Source organism: Ruditapes philippinarum, unplaced genomic scaffold (assembly GCF_026571515.1).
Source record: "Ruditapes philippinarum isolate M1 unplaced genomic scaffold, ASM2657151v2 ctg1343_1_1_1_1, whole genome shotgun sequence".
NCBI lineage: Eukaryota > Metazoa > Mollusca > Bivalvia > Venerida > Veneridae > Ruditapes > Ruditapes philippinarum.
In genome coordinates this window covers 1,357-22,731 of record NW_026865230.1, presented here as the reverse complement: position 1 = coordinate 22,731, position 21,375 = coordinate 1,357, and the positions used below count along the sequence as shown (strand labels likewise).

At 33.4% G+C, this 21,375-nt stretch overlaps 2 protein-coding genes across 2 annotated transcripts; one reads left to right on the top strand and one right to left on the bottom strand.

The window, feature by feature from the left end:
- Window positions 1–6,771, top strand: LOC132728306 (NADH-quinone oxidoreductase subunit B-like). Its single transcript, XM_060713945.1, has 6 exons — window positions 1–148; window positions 2,409–2,547; window positions 3,393–3,531; window positions 4,510–4,689; window positions 5,497–5,632; window positions 6,361–6,771. Exons 1-6 carry the CDS (start codon window positions 133–135, stop codon window positions 6,456–6,458), a joined length of 708 nt encoding a protein of 235 aa, XP_060569928.1. The 5' UTR covers window positions 1–132; the 3' UTR covers window positions 6,459–6,771.
- A 2,959-nt stretch (window positions 6,772–9,730) lies between these two features.
- LOC132728305 (small ribosomal subunit protein uS19-like) lies at window positions 9,731–20,968 on the bottom strand. The gene is made up of 5 exons (XM_060713944.1): window positions 20,859–20,968; window positions 19,621–19,709; window positions 17,931–18,063; window positions 16,190–16,291; window positions 9,731–9,887 (listed from the first exon to the last, which is right to left on the bottom strand). The coding sequence occupies exons 1-5, from the start codon at window positions 20,859–20,861 to the stop codon at window positions 9,774–9,776; spliced, it is 441 nt and encodes a 146-aa protein (XP_060569927.1). The 5' UTR covers window positions 20,862–20,968; the 3' UTR covers window positions 9,731–9,773.
- Window positions 20,969–21,375: the final 407 nt, after the last annotated feature.

Sequence of the window (21,375 nt, the reverse complement as noted above, 5' to 3'; positions counted from 1 at the left end):
TTATTTCACTCCCTCCAAGGTTTCCCTTTTGTGGAAGATAATTATCTCAGGTTTTAGACGGAAATATTTAGCAGCATTAAACCTTTCTTAAGAACAACAACAACTTGGTAGCCCGCTACAACAACAACAAAAATGGCTGCTAGGACAGGTAAAACTCAAGTTTTATATGTAAAAATGCATTCTTTTTTATGTTTATAATAAAATTTCAATCTTTATTCAACGATGTTGAGTATTACATACGTTCTTACTTATACCATATAGAAAATTTTACACATTTGCCATTCCACCGTTCTTAATTATCTCTCATTCTCTGACCTTGTAAGAATTTAGAAATTCATCTCTGATTCGGTTGCATAACGTTCATATCGCCATTTTAAAGCTATTTTTAAATTTATATGACGATTACATATAAGTTAGCTGTTTATCTTCTATATAATCATTGCCAATTCATGTATATGCTGAATGTTATTTTCCAATAGTGTTCTAAAAATTCATGATTATCGGATATACATAATTTCGGATGCCATAATTTTTAAACTTACTTTGTCCATTCATTTAATCAGAGACTACATATGGAACATAATAATTATCACTTAAATCAAGGCATAGAATTGTAATAAAACCATTTAATAAAAACAGGTATTACATCGTTTGAGTTATAATACACTCAGAAAATAAATAGATGGGCATGTTTCAATTTCTTAATGGTGTATCCAGATAAATCTGATTAGAAATCATTACATTTTATTCCTTTGAGATTTTGCACACATTTTTGTCAATCTAACAGAAAAAAACAAATTATACACTAGTGACTAACAAATTCTGACCTAGCGATCCAAATAAAAAAAATCCAGGAATGAAAGGCGGTAGTAAAGAAGACTTTTGAGATTCTGAATCTTTGAATTTAACATATATTGTTTATAATAACAACTCAGTAACATATCACTGTATGGCCCAAGGAACTGGCAATACACAATCAAATTCTCCTCCTCATGGAGTGAACATAACGCCTGATTAAGACTTTAGACAGGGTCCGCCATTCCACATGCAGTGCCAGTGCGAGGTCATAAACGTTGTCTATCTGGTGATTTGTCCTCACTCTTTGCCCAAGTTCATCCCAGATATGTTCAATGGGATTCATATCAGGGGAGACAGCAGGCCAGGGCAAGACATTAAGGTGGTTTTGAGTTAGAAAATTGGCTGTTAAACGGGCAGTGTGTGGTCTTGCTGGAAAGTTAACCCAAAGCGATTAGCGTGCATGAATGGTAAAAGAGTTTTTGCCAGAATATGCACATAACCCTGTGCTGTAAGGTTGCCGCCCACAACTACAAGCTCTGCCTTTCGATCCCCCATAATCCCTACGAATACCATCACACTTTCCCAACCAAACCTTTCCCTTTCCCCTATGCAACATAGTGCAAAACATTTCGGCAATGATAGATACGCACCCTGCCTTCAGCATGACCTACTCTAGATTCGTCGCTTAAAATAATCCAACCCCATTGGTCTCGTCAGTCGTGTCCAGAATAAGCGAGGCTGTGCCCAGAACAACCTGGCGACCCTATGGCGGGGTCTCAGTATCTGACTAGTATATGGTCTGCAGGCACAAATTGGAATGTGGGAGTGCATAAGGTGATTTCGGATAGTTTGGGCACTGACACGTAGCTACTGAGCAGGCGCTGTAGCAGGCAAAACACTGTTTCAAAGGTGATTTAGCCTAATGGTGTGGTTGTCCCTTAGTGACATCTCACAAGGTGCAGCAGATCTTGGATGATCACAAACCGATCCAGTATTACAAAGCCGTGTACTAAGATTATGAATTGTTTGCCTAGGGCAGCCAAAATGCTGTGCAATGTCCATAACCCTAGCACCTAAAAATAGGTAGACTTGCTTATCGCGCTTGATGAGTACACACAAAATGTTTCTTTTTTTGCTAAGTGTATATACAAACATAGTGTTAAACTTAAAAATGCGCTAATGTTAGTGTTACATTATAGGCACATGAATGAAAAATGACAGATTTTAACAGATTTTAACTGTAAACAGTTCTTATTTTTTTAACTGTAAACAGTTCTTATTTTTGATATGCGATAAATAGAATATTATATTTATGTACATTCAATACTAAATTTATTGAATGAGTTGAATAAAATCATATATAAAATCATATATGCGCTTAATACTGTTCAATTTCATGAGTATTAAATCTACAATCATTCAATATCCTCTATTTAATATTTTATTGAGGTGTATCGTCGAAATTTGTCACCATCGGCATAATGCATTGCACTGTATCAATGATAGGTCAATGATAGCTCTATTTCTGGTTTCAAGCTTATATGAGCCAATTGAGGCCAATTAAGTGTATTTTAGGATCTGTTCATGAAATTATTGATTTTTATTTCCAGTTTGGCAGCAATGTGGGCGCATGCAGCCAATGCTGAGCCAGTTGTCACGGAAACCAACAGCTGTTATTGGTACCCAGTCTCGTGACCTAAATGTTGTTAACAAACGGAAGGAAAACAATAAAGAAGAAAAAAGCCTCATGTAAATTTTCACAAGATTACTTCCTGCAACTATGTCATTGCCAGAAATATTATAAAATTAATATTGTGACTTTGTAAAGCATTATTATGATGTTACAGATGTTTTTATCCCCCCACCCCACATAATAATGGCAGTGGGGAATAATTAATGTGCTACACTTCATCATGTGACCAAAAATCTTTCCGGCCTATAAGTTTGTCATGCATCAAGGGATTTGAAATAACTTGGCACAAAATTTGTAGCATTATGAGACTGTGTGTTATGATCAAGCTTCAAGGTCACGGTCACATTTAGAGGTCAAAGGTCAGCAGATAGAAAATTTTGTCTGGCCCATACATTTGTAACTCTTGTCAATCATCTGACCATTGGTTTATGAAATAACTTTGACATGTGTGTAGCATGATATACAGTGTATCATGCACAAAACATAACCCCCAAGCTTCTAGGTCAAGGTCACACTAAGGGGTCAAAGGTAAGCAGTCAATGTGAATATGGCAAAAACTGTTTTATCAACAGGCATAGGGTCTCTTACTTAAAAAGCTCTTTTATTGCAAAAACATACATAATGGGGGCACTAGGGTCTTTCAGACACATTTCTAGTTTTTTGTAAGCTTGTTAATGAATACTTACTTTCATTAGGGGAAATTGTTAAATTTGTATACTCATAAATATGCATAAGATATGCATCAGTGGCATCATATAATTAGTATTAAAATGGCAGTGTATTCTTCAAAGATAATTGTTAAAGTAACAAATATATAAGGCAATTTTTGCACCAATCACTTTAAATTGTATAGTGTGAAACAAAATGTATTTAATGCAAATTTTATTGTTCTTGAATTCAGGGTGATACCAAACAGAAGTGTTATGTCTCCTCCAGATGTTAAAATGAAGAAATACTCACCATTTCCAGCTACAATAAAAGACAACAAAATAGATTATGCTCTTGCCAAAGTTGATGACCTTGTAAATTGGTCAAGAAAGGTAATTTTGTTTCATTTTTCATGTTTAACTGATCCAGGGACAGAAAATTTACATTACAATGTACATTTCGGATGTTACTAAGCAAGTCTTCACTATTTTGTATTGATTAGCATCTTATGTGTATTTTCACAAATTTAATGATGGTAGATTCAACAACACAAGCTTTAAAATATTTTAGTTTTTCATTGTAAGACCTTCAAGTAGACCTTCAAGTGGACCAAATTGATCACTCACCAATGACCTTGACGGTCAAATGAATTGATTTTGCTTGATATTTGCTGTATCTTTATGATTTATAAATGGATTGTCTTCATACCTGGACAGAACAATCCCTTAGACAAGACCTTTAAGTAGATTAAATTGATAACAACATTCACTCATCAATGACCTTGACAACAAAGGTCAAATTATTGTGTATTTTTTTTGCTATAATTGCCTATTACTTTGTAATTAATGAATGTTGTGCACAACCATTCTTGGGACAAGACATAACAGAAGATTTAATTGAACTTGATCTTGACCTTGACCTTAATCTGACCTTGTCACTTAAGATCTAATAAGTTAGTTTTGCTACAACAGGTGATAACTGTTATTTATTTATGGATTAGATTTATACTTGGACAAAAGAAACCCATGACAAAACTCTTATGATGAATGATTTATAATATAATAGACCTTGATCTTTATTTGACATTGACTGTCTTAGGCAAATTATTGAAATTTGCTTGAATTATCATAACTTTGTTATTTATTTACAGATTTGATTCATACTTTGAACAAAAGAACACACATGATTTCTAGATTTAAAATATTCCTGTTTACACATTACACGGTCATAAAATGTTTTATTCTATGATTGAATGTGACTCTGTAATCTACTTCTGTATTGTAGAAATTACGATTTTGTTGAAGTTAATAATTCAAGCCCGTTGTTGTAGTTATAAAATGTCAAATTATCATGTTTGTTTTATTTTTCAGGGATCATTATGGCCCTTGTCATTTGGTTTGGCATGCTGTGCTGTAGAGATGATGCATTTTGCTGCACCACGATACGACATGGATCGTCTTGGTGTCGTATTTCGAGCCACTCCACGTCAATCAGATTGTATTATTGTTGCTGGGACAGTTACAAACAAAATGGCACCTGCTTTAAGAAGAGTAAGATTCCTTTAAAATTGTTTAAAGATAAAAAATATTTCCAATTTACTGTAATAATTCAGAAACTATAGATAAAATATCACCATGTCTCAATTTGAACAGTAATTCTCCTCTGGATCATTTTATGTATTTCTTCCTGTGACATCTGTGTAAGAAGCTACTTCATATACACGGAAATATATATGATGATATCTTTATGACCACCCTATCTAATAATGATAAACAAAATGTATACATTATAGAATTTTGATGAGCTGCAGTTATATTGAGGGTATTGAATGAGTGTAGTTTAATACTATATTTATTGAACGAGTTGAATAAAATCATATTATGCGAGCCTATGGCAAGCATAATATTGTTTTATTCAACAAGTTCAATAAATTAAGTATTAAATCTACACAAATAAAATATTCTATTTATCACATATATAAAATAAGAACAGTAAACTGTTAAAATGAGTATATTTTAATGACGCACCTACAGTGTAAAGCTAGCATTAGCACGCTTTAATGGTATGTTTTTTATGTAGCGCAAATGACATCACATCAAAGTGTTATTACTCTAGTGTAATATCGTTTTTATTAAATGGCTTTATTACACTCCTGCGCTGCGGTTTATGTGATAAAATGTTGTTATTTGTTGTTGTAGATACAGTTATAATGTTATTTTTTGATGTAGATACAGTTATAATGTTATTTTTTGTTGATGTAGATACAGTTATAATGTTATTTTTGTTGATGTAGATACAGTTATAATGTTATTTTTGTTGTTGTAGATACACTTATAATGTTATTTTTGTTGTTTTAGATATATGATCAATTATTGTCACCTAAATGGGTAATCTCAATGGGAAGCTGTGCTAATGGTGGAGGGTACTATCATTATTCGTACTCTGTTTTGAGAGGCTGTGATAGAGTTATACCTGTCGATATATATGTACCAGGTAACTTTTATCAATTCCTTAAATATTAAGACATACGTGTAAGATTATTCGCATTCAAGATAAGCAAGAAGTGTTTTCTTGTTAATAATACTAAAATTTGAGAAAAGCAAGATACTTAAATGATGCTGTGTGGTATAATGTCTGATTGCTGATATATGTACTAAACCATTTGGCTCATTTTTGAAGTTATCAAATCTTTAAGTAGAAATGAAGATTTTAAACTTCTTGTTTTGAACTAATGGATGGGTCATCATCAAACTTGTCCTGTGCCATTTTTAGATGGACCACCACTAAATTACATAAATTAAATTGGTCATATTTAACCTAAATAATACTGAAATATCCTAAAGCTAAGCACATAAGCAGTACAAAATAGATGATATTGATCATTTACAGATGAAGGATGTATAAACCACAAACATTGACATGTGCACTTTTGTTAACAAATATGTTGTGGTGAAATACTTGTGGTATTCACTTATCAGACATGTCACAGATCTATGTATTCAGACCACATTATTTGAAGACCAAGAGACTTGGTGCTGAGCTTCCTTTTTTAGTAAACAGATTCATACATAAATAATCTACTGTTATCTAATCAGCCTTTGAATGCGGAGAGCCACAGCCATTTTAACCTTTTAGCAGTAGAATTATAGAATGGTAAATTAAGGGACCAGGTGCTAACCATATTTATATATGTGTTTGTATATGTTTGTGTGTGTTTACAGGTTGTCCACCGTCAGCTGAAGCTCTTACCTATGGAATCTTACAGTTACAGAAAAAGATCAAGTATCAAAATAAAACACAGTCCTATTTCCGACAATAGTCTCTACAAAAAATAAACAATGATGTGAATTCAATGTGCTGTATAGTTATAGTATACAGTTTAAGTTACTAACTTACGTTATGAGCATACAGTATTTGCTGTGAGAAAGGATGTTAATTATTTAAATATACTTTTTTTTATTAAAGCTTATAGAATAGAATCACCTTTCTATGTAAGTGGATTGAAATTATAAGGTCAAATGACATAATTATATTTCCAAAACAACATTGTTAGCTGTGCATTTCTTGGACTTTGGTAAAATGTTTTTTTTTATGTCCTGAATTTGTTTTTAATAAATGATATATAAAATGTATTTTTACTTGAGTTTCTGTCTCACTGTTAAGGTGTTATTGAAGTCTGAAAAAAAGGCAGATGATGTTATACATTAACAGAACCATTGAATTAGATTCAGTGGTAGACCATGATAGAGTAGACCTAGAAGTCAGTTTACCTAATTAAATAGCTCCAGGAAAGCTAGGTTTAATGAGAACTTTCTAAAAATTTAAACTTCAGATTTCTTGAAAACTTGAAGGCACTTAATTCTAATAACATTGGTGCTTCTACATTTTGAGTCATTTGTAAGGTCATGCAAATGGGAGGTCATGTTAAAGTTAAGTAATAGAAAGAGCACCGAAACACGAGGCTATCTGATTTGTACGAGGGGGCGTAGCCCCCGAGTATTAATCAGATTGCCGAGTGTTTTGGTGTTCTTTCTCTTTTGTATCATAGTCAAACATAAAAGCACGTTCCCTGTTGTCACAATATGAAACCCCGGCAAAAATGAACCAATGAACGAACATCTGAATATGACATTTCTGTCGCTTTCCCTTTCTCTGCCGTCAAAATATGTAAACCCCAGCAAAAATGAGCCAATCAATGGGCATGCTCTGGAGTGCGGGTAACTAATACCCGCACTCCAGTTAACGCACTGTGCATGTATATGTACGATTTAACCCTGACACATTTTCAACAGAAAGGTCTCCAAACTATGATACAAGTACAGGTTAAAATCAAGGAAATTACATGTACATAAATGCAAAGTTACAATTAAGCTGCGACATAATATGACAAAAAATGCAGTTGGAGATAAGTGTCGCGCTGTCTATTCCACAAGACTTTCACATGGCTATTTTGTCTTGTTGACCTGTATATTTCTGTCTGTAGTAAACAGTATACTAGTAAATAATGGAAATATAAGCCTACTGGCATTATAATTTAACAGAACCTTTCCATCATGATGATAAAAAAAATTATCAATGCTTTTTTTGTAAACAGTTGTATCAAAACTATGCTTAATGATTGATCTGCAGTCAATTAGAAGCCAACATCAGACTGTTAGATATTCAGTAGTGGCTTGTCTAGTTATATTTTGTCCCAGAATTTAGCAAGTTTGGTTCCAGTAATACTAAATAATCACTGCCTGCTTTTGTAATTTGGACATATTGTCTGCAACATTCAGGTGTCACATTTCACCTCCGATCCCTTTTCAAAATTCCAAGCCTTCGTTTTCTCATTAAGGGCACGTGCACTTTTGTACATGGGGGATCATTTGACGCTTGACATGGAATGGCTCAAATGTGTCGCGTTGAAGGTTTCATGATGAATAGGGCTGTATGGAAACATCTGCAGATGTTTCTAAACTCAATTCATGTTAAATTCTGTTTAAGCTGGTGCTAGACAGTATCTCACATTTACCACTACTGTTCATGCACTGGTTTATGCCCCCATTCTAGGGAAGGGGATGGGGGCATTTAGATTTACCCCTGTCCACGTGTTCTCATTATGTGTCACATGTACTTCTAAATGTGCTTGACCTAATAAACAAACTTAAAATAAATTTATCAGTATGTGCACCTGGGGCTTTGCTTGTGGATTTATTCAGTATTCATAGTTATTGCCCTTGACTAAAAATTTACTATTTTTAACAACCCAAAATGTATTTGACCTGGAGTCTTGAAACTTGACAGAAATGTTGATCAGGATGTGAAGTTGTACACCTTGGGGTTTACTTTCATATTTAATTAGTATTTATAGTTATTGCCCTTGACTTAGTAAGTAAAATTTTTGCAATTTTCAACTCTGTCACACATAGCCCAAAAATTGTTGACCTTGTCATGAAACTACAGAAATGTTTATCGGCATGTTGTGGATTTATTCGTTCTTTATAGGTAGAGATTCCCTGGACTTGCTATATCAACATGTTAGGGTGTTGTCTGAAAACCCTGTGTTCATGTTTATCCTCAAAAATGTTTTCCTTTATACAGTGGCTCTTTTACTCATGTAAAACTTTTATATACATGTATATATATAGGGACACAATAAGGCAACTCCTACATTCTCTTGGGCTTTTGATATTTTCCATAAGACTTACCCAATGACTTAGCAAATATTATGTTGCATTGGTAATTTTTGGGAGAATAATGGCACTTTTTCAATTACATCTAAGTTCCCATGTATAAAGATCCTAAAAGGGATACCCTTCAGTGCCCTAGGGTATGTAGTTTCGTAATTCAATCATTTTTAATGCCCTCTCTGTTCTCTCATTTTTCATTTTAGAGCAAAACTGTTCCATGTGTATCTACTAGTCAATCCAGGTAACTTGACCAAATCATCAATGTTGGTCAGGTTTTCAGAATATTAGCAGCAGATCCCTGCAATTTTTTTTTTTAATTTCCCCCAATCTTTTAAAATAAATTCAATATGAAGAGACCAGTTAAGAATATTTCCTCCATGAAAAATATACATTGTGCTGTCTAAATTTTAAGGATTTAACTAAAATGTCCTTAATCCTGTCTGAAAAAAAAAAAAAAAAAAGAGACCTCGGTGCCATGACAACTTTGCTAGTTTGATACCACTTTTCAGTAGGAAGGTAGGTTTCACACATTTTTCGTCAACCCTCAAGGGTTGATCAGACCCATCAAACAAACTTTTCCCCCTCTAGTTATTACCGATGTATCTTCAAATCACCAGCAGCAGTGAGATGACCATTTGACTCAATATGCAAGATAGGGGACAGAGAAAATTTCGCCTTGCCAAAAACTGGAACCAGCTATTGTATATCTGATGCTCTACATATTGAGCCGAGGTGGTAGACTTCAACCTACTGCAGTAGTATAATTTGGGTTCAAAAATAGTTGTTAGCTCACTCATTCCAGTATACTCCAAAAGGAAAAACCTTTCAATCTGTTAGCCAAATTGCTTTAAATATTCAGGCAAGAAAGGCACTAGAGATGTGTTTATTATAAAGTCGAAAACATAAATGACACTGAACATGTGTTTTTCTCTTTATTTACACACTCATACAAGATAAATAGTCTATTTCAGTGGAATAAATCTTGAAGAGTGAGTGGCACCAATACCAGGTCGACCGTGCTTCACAGGTTTGTATGTGATGCTGAACTCTCCCAAATAATGGCCAATCATCTCGGGCTGAAAATAGAACAACACACTGATAGTAAATGGCAAATAAAATTGACCACAGAAAATGGCAAATAAAACTGACCACAACTTGGTTTCACAGCACTGTTCCCACTGTTATAATGTAAGGATAATAAAATACATGGTAAACAATAATGTCGCCTTAACTGTTGTAAACTAACTACATGCATAGCTAATGTGAAACTTTTTTTCAACAAGATTTAAATCGGCAAAACTATGTTGTTTTCATATCTTATGATCTAATCATAATGGTCCACTTTCAAAAAGAAATTACAACATAGAATGTTTCTGCCATTTAGCAAAACAAATTCTGAAACAAAGTATGCTGTAATATGGGTACATTTTAACTGTTCATCAATTTTTGGTACATATACCATTGCCTTTAAGGAAATAAACAAACATATTTCTTTCATAACAGGCATTTTAGATTTATTCCTTTTGTAAATAAAACAAAATATTTGTAAACTGCAGACAACAGATAAAGCTAAATGCATTTTAAAAGTATGATTCTTACATTACCAGCATGATATATTTTAAGACACCGAGACACTTATGATGAATAAAATATCTCAAACAGAAATACATTTAGCACTTCAATGTGTACATTTATCACTACACTCAGATAAAATGATTCGGTGAGTAAGATATCATCCATGTAGGTTCAGCGTGGTACATGGGTTGTCATCATTGTGTAGTGACATAATACATAATGAAATATTTGAAGTCATAATAAGGAAATAGACGCATGTAATTCTGTAGTGTTCAAGTCAACACACACAATATCAAATGCAAACACAGCCTCGGCAAGTTCAAATTAAATCTTAATATCACTTCTCAGATATAACACTCCTTCAGGGTCTCCCATGGAGACTTTCAGAGAGCTGGGTTATATTCTCATCATTGCTGTGTAATATCTTTCCTTTAGATTCAATTAGAGTATCTTAATCCTTACACTGCTAAATATATGTGTGACCTTAGCAAGTTTATGAGTGGGAACTGTCAATTATTCCCCATTGTGCCTCAATTTTTATGATAAAGAATTAACAGTATGATAGAACACTTTCAGGACCTCCCATTGAGATATTCAGAGAGCTGGTTTATATTTTCATCGTTTAGTATAACTATGTATGTACACTCAGATAAAATGATTCGGTGAGTAAGATATCATCCGTGTACAGGTTCAGCGTAGTACATGGGTTGTCATCATTGTGTATAAACATCAGACTTTTATGATTTTTAAAATTACTTGCTGTAAGTTTAGATAGTCAAAGAAACTTCTTTGACAAGAAGTATATTGAAAAGGAATAACACTTGGAAACAATGCTTCCACTGCAAAATACATCCAAAACTTTCAATGAAACACAAAGATTAAACATAATTATTAAAATCATTTCTCAGATATAACACTCCTTCAGGGTCATCCATGAAGACTTTCAGAGAGCTGGTTACTGTGTAACAATACATTAAAACATTCGTACAAATATTCACATACAAAACGTCAAAGTGTTTAAGTTAAGCATAATCCTTTACTGTATTAAACACTCAGACAAAATGATTCGGTGAGTAAGATATCATCCGTGTAGGTTCAGCGTGGTACATGGGTTGTCATCATTGTGTATTAACATCAGACTTTAAGAAGGGTATCTTTACAGTCAAAGAAATTGTTGAATGACAAGCACAATGATAAGGACATTACCACTTAGAAACAATTCTGCCACCGGAAAATACATCCAAAATTGTCAATGAAACACAGATGGAACATTTGCAGGAAAATTTGAAAGAATAGATGTTGTAAAGTCACAACAAGCATTAAAATTACTACTCAGATATAACACTCCTTCAGGGTCTTCCTTGAAGACTTTCAGAGAGCTGGGTTATATTCTCATCATTTATAGTACAAATTCTATTGTAATACTGGGAGAATTCACATTAAGTTTTATAAAAGTAGTATAATTAATATGGTTTCAACTGCTCAATCGTAAACAAGTGTTTAATTAGCACACAAATTCTGTCAAATTGTTATTATCAATGCTGATTCAAACAACATTGGTTTTCATCATTTTAATGTTTAAATGCAATCATTAGTGAGATAAATTAACATGTTGAACAAAATTATTAACAGGTTAACGTTTTATTAGGTAAACTTCTTGATTTTAAGAAATTATCTTGGGGGGATGTAGCCTGTATTTTGCTACAATTATAAACTGAATATATTATTTTTACTATCTTTGAGCAAACATACTGTTAAGATTTGGTCTTCAACTATGTACACTCAGACAAAATGATTCGGTGAGTAAGATATCATCCATGTAGGTTCAGCGTGGTACATGGGTTGTCATCATTGTGTATTGACATCAGACTTTTATGATTTTGAAAATTACTCGCTATTAGTTTAGAAGGGTATCTTAATAGTCAAAGAAACTATCGTCTTAAATGACAATAAGCACATTTAAATCACTCGAAAACACTTCTTCCACCACAAAATACAGCCAAAACTGTCAAAGGAAACACACAGATGATTAAACATTAGAAGCAAAAATTCGAAAGAAAAATCTTGTGAAGTAACAACTTAATCATTAAAATCACTTCTCAGATATAACACTCCTTCAGGATCTTCCATGAAGACATTCAGAGAGCTGGGTTATATTCTCATCATTGCTGTGTAACAATACATTAAAACATTCATACAAATATTCACATACAAAACGTCAAGTGTTTAAATTAAGCATAATCTGTTACTGTATTAAACACTCAGACAAAATGATTCGGTGAGTAAGATATCATCCGTGTAGGTTCAGCGTGGTACATGGGTTGTCATCATTGTGTATTGACATCAGACTGATAAGACTTTTAAAATTACTCGCTACAAAGTAAGAAGGGTATCTTTACAGTCAAAGAAACTTCTGTGTTGAATGAAAATAAGCACATTGATAAGGACATTACCACTTAGAAACAATTCTTCCACCTCAAAATACATCCAAAATTTCCAATGAAACACAGATGGAACATTTGTAGGAAAATTTGAAAGAATAGATGTTGTGAAGTCACAACAAGCATTAAAATTACTACTCAGATATAACACTCCTTCAGTGTCTTCCATGAAGACTTTCAGAGAGCTGGGTTATATTCTCATCATTTATAGCACAAATTCTATTGTAAAACTGGGAGAATTCACATTAAGTTTTTATAAAAGTAGTATAATTAATATGGTTTCAACTGCTCAAATGTAAAACAAGTGTTTAATAAGCACACAAATTCTGTCAAATTGTTATTATCAATGCTGATTCAAACAACATTGGTTTTCATCATTTTAATGTTTAAATGCAATCATTAGTGAGATAAATTAACATGTTGAACAAAATTATTAACAGGTTAACGTTTTATTAGGTAAACTTCTTGATTTTAAGAAATTATCTTGGGGGGATGTAGCCTGTATTTTGCTACAATTATAAACTGAATATATTATTTTTACTATCTTTGAGCAAACATACTGTTAGGATTTTGTCTTCAACTATGTACACTCAGACAAAATGATTCGGTGAGTAAGATATCATCCATTAGGTTCAGCGTGGTACATGGGTTGTCATCATTGTGTAATAGTATAAACATCAGCTTTATATGTTTTTCAAAATTACTTGCCTAGCAACCCCCCCCCAAACAACTTTGGTGTTAAATGACAATAACCACATTGAACAGAGGAATACCACTCAATACTTCTTGGACCCTAAAATACATCCAAAACTTTGAAATGAAACACATAGACTGAATATTTGTTGCAAAAATTCGAAAGAAAAGATCTTGTGAATTTACAACATAATCATTAAAATCACTTCTCAGATATAACACTCCTTCAGGGTCTCCCATGAAGACATTCAGAGAGCTGGGTTATATTCTCATCATTGCTGTGTAACAATACATTAAAACATTCATTACAAATATTCACATACAAAACGTCAAGTGTTTAAGTTAAGCATAATCTGTTACTGTATTAAACACTCAGACAAAATGATTCGGTGAGTAAGATATCATCCATGTAGGTTCAGCGTGGTACATGGGTTGTCATCATTGTGTCCAGAATAATCTACCAACACCATTCAGGATTTTTAAGTTTTCTTTATATACATAACATGTCACAGTAAAGTGATTATTTTCTTTACATCCCAAGGTCCTAGACAGAAAACTGTTTTTGAATAAAACATGAACAATTTGTTTAAACAAGAGAAATGCATACAACTTTCAAAATAAATTGACAACCCATGTTAAACATTTGCAAAGGAAAAATTATTCAGAACTCACAAAACATCACTGCTCTGACATAAAGATTATGCCAAGTTACAACCAGAAAACAAGAATAGTTAATTACTTCTCAGATATAACACTCCTTCAGGGTCTTCCATGAAGACATTCAGAGAGCTGGGTTATATTCTCATCATTGCTGTGTAACAGTACATTAAAACATTCCTACAAATATTCACATGCAAAACACATAATCATTTACTGTCTTAAACACTCAGACAAAATGATTCGGTGAGTAAGATATCATCCGTGTAGGTTCAGCGTGGTACATGGGTTGTCATCATTGTGTATAAAAATATCTACTAACGTCATTCAGGATTTTGAAACATTCTTTATAACATGTCACAGTAAAGAACCAACTGCCTGACATAAAGATGGTGGAAATGTTTAATGAGGGTAGAAGTAAATCACTATTCAGATATAACACTCCTTCAGGGTCTTCCTTGAAGACTTTCAGAGAGCTGGGTTATATTCTCATCATTGCTGTGTAGATTTAATATGCTCTTGTATAATATAATAAATATTGAAGAATATTTCCATAGAAAACAGGACGGTACTGACATTTAACATTAACTATCCCAATATTAAACACTCAGACAAAATGATTCGGTGAGTAAGATATCATCCATGTAGGTTCAGCGTGGTACATGGGTTGTCATCATTGTGTATTAACATTAGCTTTAAATTATCAGCTTCCCCCCCCCCCAAAAAACTAGAAATGTGTCCATAGGACATGTATGCCCATCTCCCCTGATGCAACATTTTTATCACCGAAGTGAAAGGCGAGACACACTGTGTGACCCTGGTGTAGATAGCTGCCAATTATTTTGACAAAACATCAGGAAACCAAAGAGAACAAACACAATTTGACCTTAGGCTTAAATTCTTAGACACAATTTTACTCATGACACACCATCTGACTGAGATAAAGACTTAGGTTATCAAGTAACAAAAGTTACAAGAGCGGGATTGACTTTAAAGATGGTGACAAGAATCTTGCATGTAATACAGTCTGACAGTGGTGAAGACATGTGCAAAATATTTGCGCAAAGATGGTGTTCATGCTTGTTAAGTGTGCTACACAGGTTGTCATCATTGTTAATCATATTTATCACAAGCTTTTTTTTTGTTTGTTTTTTTTATATAAAATTCACTATATATAATTCTTTTTGGACCTACACTCAGATAAAATGATTCGGTGAGTAAGATATCATTCATGTATGTTCAGCGTGGTACCATGGGTTGTCATCATTGTGTAGTTTCTTGTATTAATCCCATAATAATGAAGTGGCAACAGTAAAGCATTTTTGTTAGGAGTAAAATCACTAGAAATAGAATCACCATGGTCTGTATCAAGTCTATATACAGTTTAATGTGTATGGGTTATTACGATAACAAGCATCTTTTATATATTGCAAGCTTGTACAATTCAATTTGTATCACTTTTTTTGCGAGCACAGGAAGAACGTGTATTGCTACTTAGTGAAGATCTATGAGCATCCATATATTACAAAAGAAAACATAGGCACCTATGATCCATCAACCTTCCATAAGTCAGCTAGACAGTAACTGATTAATGAATTCATGCTCACATCAAGAATCATGAATGTTAGTTTGCATAAGAAAGAGAGTTTTTAGACAGAAGCCATATATTAAGAATGGTATTATATCAAAACTTTTTAAGTTGTATACTAGAGCAGAGCACTCAGACAAAGATGGGTGAAAACATGAATCAACAGTTTACATTCTGCTGGTGGTACATGATACTGTCATCATCGTGCTTTCTATTATTGTCCTAACAAATTTCTACAAGATTTACGTAGAATAAACAACCATTGATTAAACTGCCACTCAGACAAGAACACTCCTTCATGGTCTTCCTTGAAGACTTTCAGAGAGCTGGGATCATCTGTCATCACTGTCAGCAGTACAAGTTTACAGTCTTATTAATACAGCATTCATATACTTTTTCAAATTGTTCAAAAACTAATTCATACCTTGATTTCCACCTGATTAAAAGTCTTTCCATTGTAGACACCTACAATGCTGCCGATCATTTCTGGAACAATGACCATGTTTCTCAAATGTGTTTTGACGACCTAAAAATAACACAACATACAAAACTCATTCAATTATCAAAACACAACTCTGGTAGAGTTGCACATTATATAAATATTATGTTTATCATAATATAACATCAATTAACTTTTTTGGGGGTTTAAATATGAACCACTTAAGAATAATACTAATCAGTTTTCAAGAAACAACATTTGTGCTAAAAATGACAGCATGCTCTGAGTTTTTTGGACATGACCTGTCTAAACATGTTTTATCTTCTATTTTTCTTTCAGAATTATAACTTGCATTGTGCAGTTACCTAAAAATGAAGTGTTTTAAACTCAAATTAGGCTATTTATCATACTGAAATTCAATTTTCTGAGAATATTTCTCTTTAATCCTTTGCTGATTAATCCGTGTAAGATTTTCAATTTTAACATTTATAGGATTTTGGACCTCAGTAGAACTAAACATATCTTCAATTGATTTTTTTATTTATCAAATGGCAGATAATCTTCAGAAATATCTATCAGCATTATCTCCCCTGTTTGGGAGACATCTGAGTGAGCTGAGAAGTTTCATCATTTATCTATCTACAACATCATTTTAGTCATTAATCTTCTATATAAAATCCAATGAACCAGTTGTCTACATATATTTCGCAATACTTCGACATTAGAATGAAAGCATATGAAACGCAGATAGATTTTTGTTAATGACACAAATAAAGGATAAATTTGAGGACTTTCTTTTTTCCTTGACAGCATATATGCATCACAGGAAACATTGTGAAGTTCTTAGAATTTTAAATGTTTTCATTAATTACCCCTGATGAACAATTGATACCATTTCAAGAAATACAGGGGTAAAAAATTTAATAAATATCAACTAAACTTTCAAATATGATTTACTCCACAAGTCCAGGTATAAAACTCAGAAAGAAACAATCAGCATATACTCCCTAGGAGTGCTATGAGTGAGCTGAGTAATTTTCATCATTGTACCAGGGTTAATTCAAATTAAACCCATTCCTTTTTGCACAATATTATTTTCCCATAGTTATATATATTTCACAGGCACAATATCAAATGTGCCACATTTCCAAGTATTTCAAACCCATCTTTATGCTATTTTTTTTTTTTAAATATTAAACTAGAAATGCAAACTGGCCTAAAGGCTAATCTTTTTTTCCCTTCAAAAGCTTTAATAGAATTAAGTTCATATATCAACATTACGAAACTTAGTTTCAATGACTATTTTTCGTGTGTGCAAAATTTCAAGTTGCACTAAAACCTGTTCCGATGTTCTGCTGTGTACTTTTACTGGTGGACCCCATTGCAAGAAACTACCAGAACCACCAACCTTTTGGATAGTTTCTAAATCTGTTATCAGGTCAGTTAGAATTTATCACTTGAAAAGATTTAAATTGTTATGTGATTTAACACTAGTAACCTTTCAACTACTGGCATTTTAGAACATATTATTCCTATATATTAAACAGAATACTTCAGAATATAAAAATCAGCAATTGCCCTGTACAACAGGACCTAAGAGTGAGCTGAGTGAGTATCATCATTGTATTCTACATAATTATTATTGACAAATATACAGAATAAAACACTGATTTGCCCTTTTTTACAGAAATTTTTCAACATCTGGTGTTTCAATATGAATACAAACCTCTGGTTTCTCAAGTGGGGGTGCCTCTTTCTTTGCCTTTCTCAATCTTTTGATAAGAGCCAATGGCTTCCTTTTCAATCCACGTTGGAAACGACGTCTTACACGACATGTGAATAATTCTGTCAACTGCTCACTAAAATTAAAAATATTACTTCAAATCTTGTCAAAATTAGAATGAATAATTCACTACTGGCATTGCTTAATTTATATAAGCCTTAAACCTGTCTTAATTACCCAGACTTCCCGAAATATGTCGGTCCGACGGACATGTCCGATAAATTTTGATCAGGTCTGACCAGTTTTTATTCCGGATCGGTCCGACTGTCCGGCTTTTATCCAAGCCGCATGTATACAAAATGGCGTCGCTAAAGGTGCCAAACCTGGGAAAAATCAAAAATCTACGTCAGAGGAACGCGCAGAACAGCAGTAAAAGGATAAAAAAATAGACCTGAGACAAAATTTAATAAAAAATAGAAGCAAGACAGTGAATTGTTGGTGTATGATAGGGAGGAGATGAAAATGCGCTGTAAGGAATGTGCCGATTTTTACTGCGAAAAAATTAAAAACAAAAAGTGTCTTAGAAATACAAACACAAGTTAATCTTTGATTTTGATCAATTTTATTTGGTCCGACAGATTTCTTTTCGTTCCGTCAGATTTTCATGGTTTGTCAGACCGAATGTCTGACAGTTTTTTTCAACTTTCGGGAAGTCTGTTACCCATAAATTTAGATTTATCAAAGTAAGATTTATGAAATGTACATTATGTTGATTAAAGAGCATGCCTTAACATGCTTTCTTATACCAAATTTCTAAATTAAACATAAATTAATCATATATATAATATGTCTCAAACTTTACATTTCTATCAAAGCTCACATTTACATACATCAATTTGATGTATTTTCAAATGGTAAATGCCTATATCCTTTCAAAGAGGTTTGGCAGAAAATTTGTGTTTATTTGAATTTGATGCTCATTTTAACACATTTCTTTTGGTCATATCTCAGCAGTAGATAAACCTAACCAACTTTGATGAGAGGGCAAAGTCAGAGACTTCTAGCCACTTTCCCCTCACCACTGTGAGTTTGAATCCCACCAGGGACTTTGGATTCTTTCATGTGAAGACGCTATCCAGCCACAATGTCTGTGGTTCCAGCGTTGTTTTCCTCTACTTTGGGAATGGTGCCAGTACCAGACTGATTGGGAAAAAAATGCGTTATTTGACTTAAATTGGGATTTTTTTTATGCATTATTTCAGCTACAAATCAGATAAAGTCATCATGAATAAAGATAGCCAACAGCTTCCACTGTCTGGATTTAAATGATTTCAGAGAAATCACTTGGCCTTGTGGGAATTTTGAACAGCCATTTTGGGAATTTAAACATTGGAAATTGGGAATTTTAATGTCTATTTTCTATTGGGAACAGTACCCTTTTAGGGTAGTAGTTACATAAAGGAAAAAAAACACTGGGTTCTACTCAGGTGCATGCCTGTGCCTGAAATAATGCAAGGAAGGGCTCCCAAGGTCTCCCTCCATCTTTAAAAGCTTTAAGTAGCCATATAGCCTCTTCTGTATTGTTGCGATATAAAAAACCCAACAACATTAATAACCAGTCATTACCAATAACTCACTCAACAAGTGATCAACTACTAATCTCACATGAAACCTAGATAATGATAATATTTACCTGGTCATATCAAGCAGTTGATCGAGGTCAACACCTCTGAAGGCATACTTCCTGAAGGTTCTCTTCTTCTTAATGGCTTCAATGTCGGCCTAAAATTTAAAGGTGTCCAGTATTAAATAGAAAATTGGTTTAATGGGAAGAGGGATTTTAAAGGCCTCTGTTATATGAGGTGAAAAATCACTGAGAGCATGTCACAAGAAAGCCATTTCACCCAGGGCTGGCAAATCTGATTTTGACTTACTTGTAGCATTTTTTAACTTGTCCGTATGATATTTACATAGTTTATTCTTGAAAATGTTCACTTGTCCGTACAGGCTGTGGGACAACCTGGGCAATACGGACAATTGATTTTGCCGGCCCTGTTCACCTATTCAAGTCACATGAAAACAGCTAAATATTTGTTATGAAAGTGAAGGATGAAGTTTTATTAATTCAAATTGTATCATGCCGGGCATATATTTGCATCATGTATCGACTGAAATTGGGCATCCAAGTTAGTGGATACTGATTACTCTTCAGGGATTTTTTTTGGCTTATTTCAAAGCCGATATTCGGCCATATTCCCAATTGAAAATAGTATATTATTTTCCCAATCCACAGGAAAAAAATTCCCAATTGAAAGTTACAAAATAAAAATTTAAATATTCAATAACAAATTCTAAAATCTTTGTTTCTTCAATGTTACGGTGCTTAAATGTTTGAAGATGCCATCCTAGACTGATTCTTTGCATTCATTTAATCACTGCAAAATTAAAGTCATGCTTTTTTCCCCAATTTTTAACAAATCAACGTTGATTTCCCAATTCCATGGGCATGGGTCATGTTCCCAAAATCCTGGAAAAAACCTTAACATAAAAGGCTTGCATAATTAAGAAAAAGTAAATCAAACTAGCACTGTGAAAATGATTGGGGGTAACGAGTCAAGCCAACCCGTGGATTTAAAATACAAGGAGAAAGATCGGCAACTATTCCAAGATATTGCCTACAAATTATTGCATAAATGCGCTGAATTTCACAATTAAAAGCACTCAACACCTTTCACACAAGACTGCGAATAAACACTGCTCAATGTATTTTTGGTATAATTGTCCAAATAACATTCTGTGCTAATAAGAGAAGGTTTACAGCTATGCATATAATAGATAATAACAACATATTCATTTGGTTACCAAGGCACTAACTATACATCGTCTTAACTAAATGATTCACAACGATTTATCGTACGATTTATTTATTACCATTTTGCTATGAAATGCGAACCGGAAAAGGAAGTTCTCAAGCAATCATTCTGCGGTTGCGCAGTTAGTATCGGTTAATATCTGTTCATACCGTACGAAAAATGAGGTTTCGCAGTACTAAACCGTAAGAAAAATGAGGTTCTGCAGTAGTACATACATATTTTTTTCTATACTAAATCTGCTGTGGTCAAGGTATTATTTTTGCAATAGGTTTGCCTCTTAAATTTGGTTTGCAAATCATGGTCATGCAACTTTTCGAGAGTGAGACTAAAAAAGGAGGATTTAACTCAATACAGGATTGGAGCAGTACTATTCGAAAACCTAGCTAAACACCGTTTTCCGGTACGTTACGGATTAGCTCTGGGGAATTACACCAAAAACATAGTTGGTCTCAACCCGGTACGGAATTAGACCCAACCCATTGTAGTCTTTAAAATTTTGAAGTGGCCCAATTTAAGTCATCTCTAGTTAGATTGGTCATAATTAAAGTGGATTTATTGCTTTATTGCATGTGTGT

Coding starts and splice junctions, on each gene's coding strand:
- LOC132728306 (XM_060713945.1), top strand. Junction 2,548..3,392: donor AAAGAAGAAAAAAGCCTCAT/GTAAATTTTCAC, acceptor TCTTGAATTCAG/GGTGATACCAAACAGAAGTG. Junction 3,532..4,509: donor TTGTAAATTGGTCAAGAAAG/GTAATTTTGTTT, acceptor TTTATTTTTCAG/GGATCATTATGGCCCTTGTC.
- LOC132728305 (XM_060713944.1), bottom strand. Junction 18,064..19,620: donor CAACTGCTTGATATGACCAG/GTAAATATTATC, acceptor TTTTAATTTTAG/TGAGCAGTTGACAGAATTAT. Junction 16,292..17,930: donor CCCCACTTGAGAAACCAGAG/GTTTGTATTCAT, acceptor TGTTATTTTTAG/GTCGTCAAAACACATTTGAG.